Raw genomic sequence first — 2,500 nt, forward strand, 5'->3', positions numbered from 1 at the left:
AGAGGCGAAGGTCAAGAGCCGTGCGTCTCCCTGAAACATAACCCTGCCAAGCCGCACTGCTTCTTGACACACTGCTCACTTAACCATGAAGCCTGCCGCGCCAATGTGTTGGAGTAAACACTGCAGTCACCTCACATGCACCCGACTTGCCACATGGAGTTGCTAGAGTGCGATGGGACAAGGACATCCCCGCCAACCAAACCCTCCCCTAACCCGGCCTCATGCGTCTCACGGTCACGCCCGACTTGCCACATGGAGTTGCTAGAGTGCGATGGGACAAGGACATCCCCGCCAACCAAACCCTCCCCTAACCCGGCCTCATGCGTCTCACGGTCACGGCCGACTGCGACACAGCCTGGGATTGAACCAGGGTCTGTAGTGATGCATCTAGCACTGCAATGCAGTGCCTTAGACCGCTGCACCACTCGTGAGGCTGTTTCCCTGAGTTAGTGGTCCCTCTATCTCTGGTCCCTCTATCTCTGGTCCCTCTATCTCTGGTCCCTCTAACTCTGGTCCCTCTATCTCTGGTCCCTCTAGCTCTGGTCCCTCTAGCTCTGGTCCCTCTATCTCTGGTCCCTCTATCTCTGGTCCCTCTATCTCTGGTCCCTCTAGCTCTGGTCTCTCTAGCTCTGGTCCCTCTATCTCTGGTCCCTCTATCTCTGGTCCCTCTATCTCTGGTCCCTATAACTCTGGTCCCTCTATCTCTGGTCCCTCTATCTCTGGTCCCTCTATCTCTGGTCCCTATAACTCTGGTCTCTCCATCTCTGGTCCCTCCATCTCTGGTCCCTCCAACTCTGGTCCCTATAACTCTGGTCCCCCCATCTCTGGTCCCTCTATCTCTGGTCCCTCCATCTCTGGTCCCTCCAACTCTGGTCCCTCCAACTCTGGTCCCTCCAACTCTGGTCCCTCTATCTCTGGTCCCTATAACTCTGGTCCCTCTATCTCTGGTCCCTCTATCTCTGATCCCTCTAACTCTGGTCCCTCTATCTCTGGTCCCTCTATCTCTGGTCCCTATAACTCTGGTCCCTCCAACTCTGGTCCCTCTAACTCTGGTCCCTCTATCTCTGGTCCCTCTAGCTCTGGTCCCTCTAGCTCTGGTCCCTCTAGCTCTGGTCCCTCTATCTCTGGTCCCTCTATCTCTGGTCCCTATAACTCTGGTCTCTCCATCTCTGGTCCCTCTATCTCTGGTCCCTCTATCTCTGGTCCCTCTATCTCTGGTCCCTCTATCTCTGGTCCCTATAACTCTGGTCCCTCTATCTCTGGTCCCTCTATCTCTGATCCCTCTAACTCTGGTCCCTCTATCTCTGGTCCCTCTATCTCTGGTCCCTATAACTCTGGTCCCTCCAACTCTGGTCCCTCTAACTCTGGTCCCTCTATCTCTGGTCCCTCTAGCTCTGGTCCCTCTAGCTCTGGTCCCTCTAGCTCTGGTCCCTCTATCTCTGGTCCCTCTATCTCTGGTCCCTCTATCTCTGGTCCCTATAACTCTGGTCTCTCCATCTCTGGTCCCTCCAACTCTGGTCCCTCAAACTCTGGTCCCTCTATCTCTGGTCCCTATAACTCTGGTCCCTCTATCTCTGGTCCCTCTATCTCTGGTCCCTATAACTCTGGTCCCTCCAACTCTGGTCCCTCTATCTCTGGTCCCTCTATCTCTGGTCCCTATAACTCTGGCCCCTCTATCTCGGGTCCCTATAACTCTGGTCCCTATAACTCTGGTCCCTCTATCTCTGGTCCCTCTATCTCTGGTCCCTCTATCTCTGGTCCCTCTATCTCTGGTCCCTCCATCTCTGGTCCCTCCAACTCTGGTCCCTCCAACTCTGGTCCCTCTATCTCTGGTCCCTCCATCTCTGGTCCCTCTATCTCTGGTCCCTCTATCTCTGGTCAGTATAACTCTGGTCCCTCTAACTCTGATCCCTCTAACTCTTGTCCCTCCATCTCTGGTCCCTCTAACTCTGGTCCCTCCATCTCTGGTCCCTCTAACTCTGGTCCCTCCATCTCTGGTCCCTCTAACTCTGGTCCCTCCATCTCTGGTCCCTCCAACTCTGGTCCCTCCAACTCTGGTCCCTCCAACTCTGGTCCCTCCAACTCTGGTCCCTCTAACTCTCCTCTCAGGCCTGGGTATTGGGTAGGCTAGGCTCCATGTCTGTTAGCTGTGAGTTAAGTTGACTTGATGTTAAGTGGATTAGGAGCTCCCTCCTATTGGACGGACATCCACCCTGACAGTGTGTTGAAATGTTCATTAGGCACCAAACGGAAGAAAACAGACTGAATCAAGAAAGGGCAACATGGACTTTTCCAGTGAGAAAAGTCTTCTGTTTTCCGTCGCAAAATGTTTTGCGATGTTGTGCCCTCATGTATACGACCCAGGTGATGGAGCGAGAGTAGAGTCACAATGACGGAGACACTCAGGGGCAGAGAGCTGAGGGTGATGCTGAGTAATGTAATTCTCTCGCTCTCTCTGTGTATATCCCTATGAACCGCATCAATACCGTCCCAGTCATCT

At 53.8% G+C, this 2,500-nt stretch overlaps 1 protein-coding gene across 1 annotated transcript in view; it reads left to right on the top strand.

The window, feature by feature from the left end:
- The first annotated feature begins 252 nt into the window (after positions 1-252).
- LOC120058704 (spidroin-2-like) overlaps positions 253-2,500 on the top strand; it is a 4,853-nt gene continuing 2,605 nt past the window's right edge. Inside the window, exons 1-2 of the mRNA XM_039007449.1 lie at positions 253-266; positions 538-2,122. Of these exons, the coding sequence (XP_038863377.1) occupies positions 253-266; positions 538-2,122 (1,599 nt within the window). The remainder of the gene's footprint in view (positions 267-537; positions 2,123-2,500) is intronic.

Source organism: Salvelinus namaycush, chromosome 14 (assembly GCF_016432855.1).
Source record: "Salvelinus namaycush isolate Seneca chromosome 14, SaNama_1.0, whole genome shotgun sequence".
NCBI lineage: Eukaryota > Metazoa > Chordata > Actinopteri > Salmoniformes > Salmonidae > Salvelinus > Salvelinus namaycush.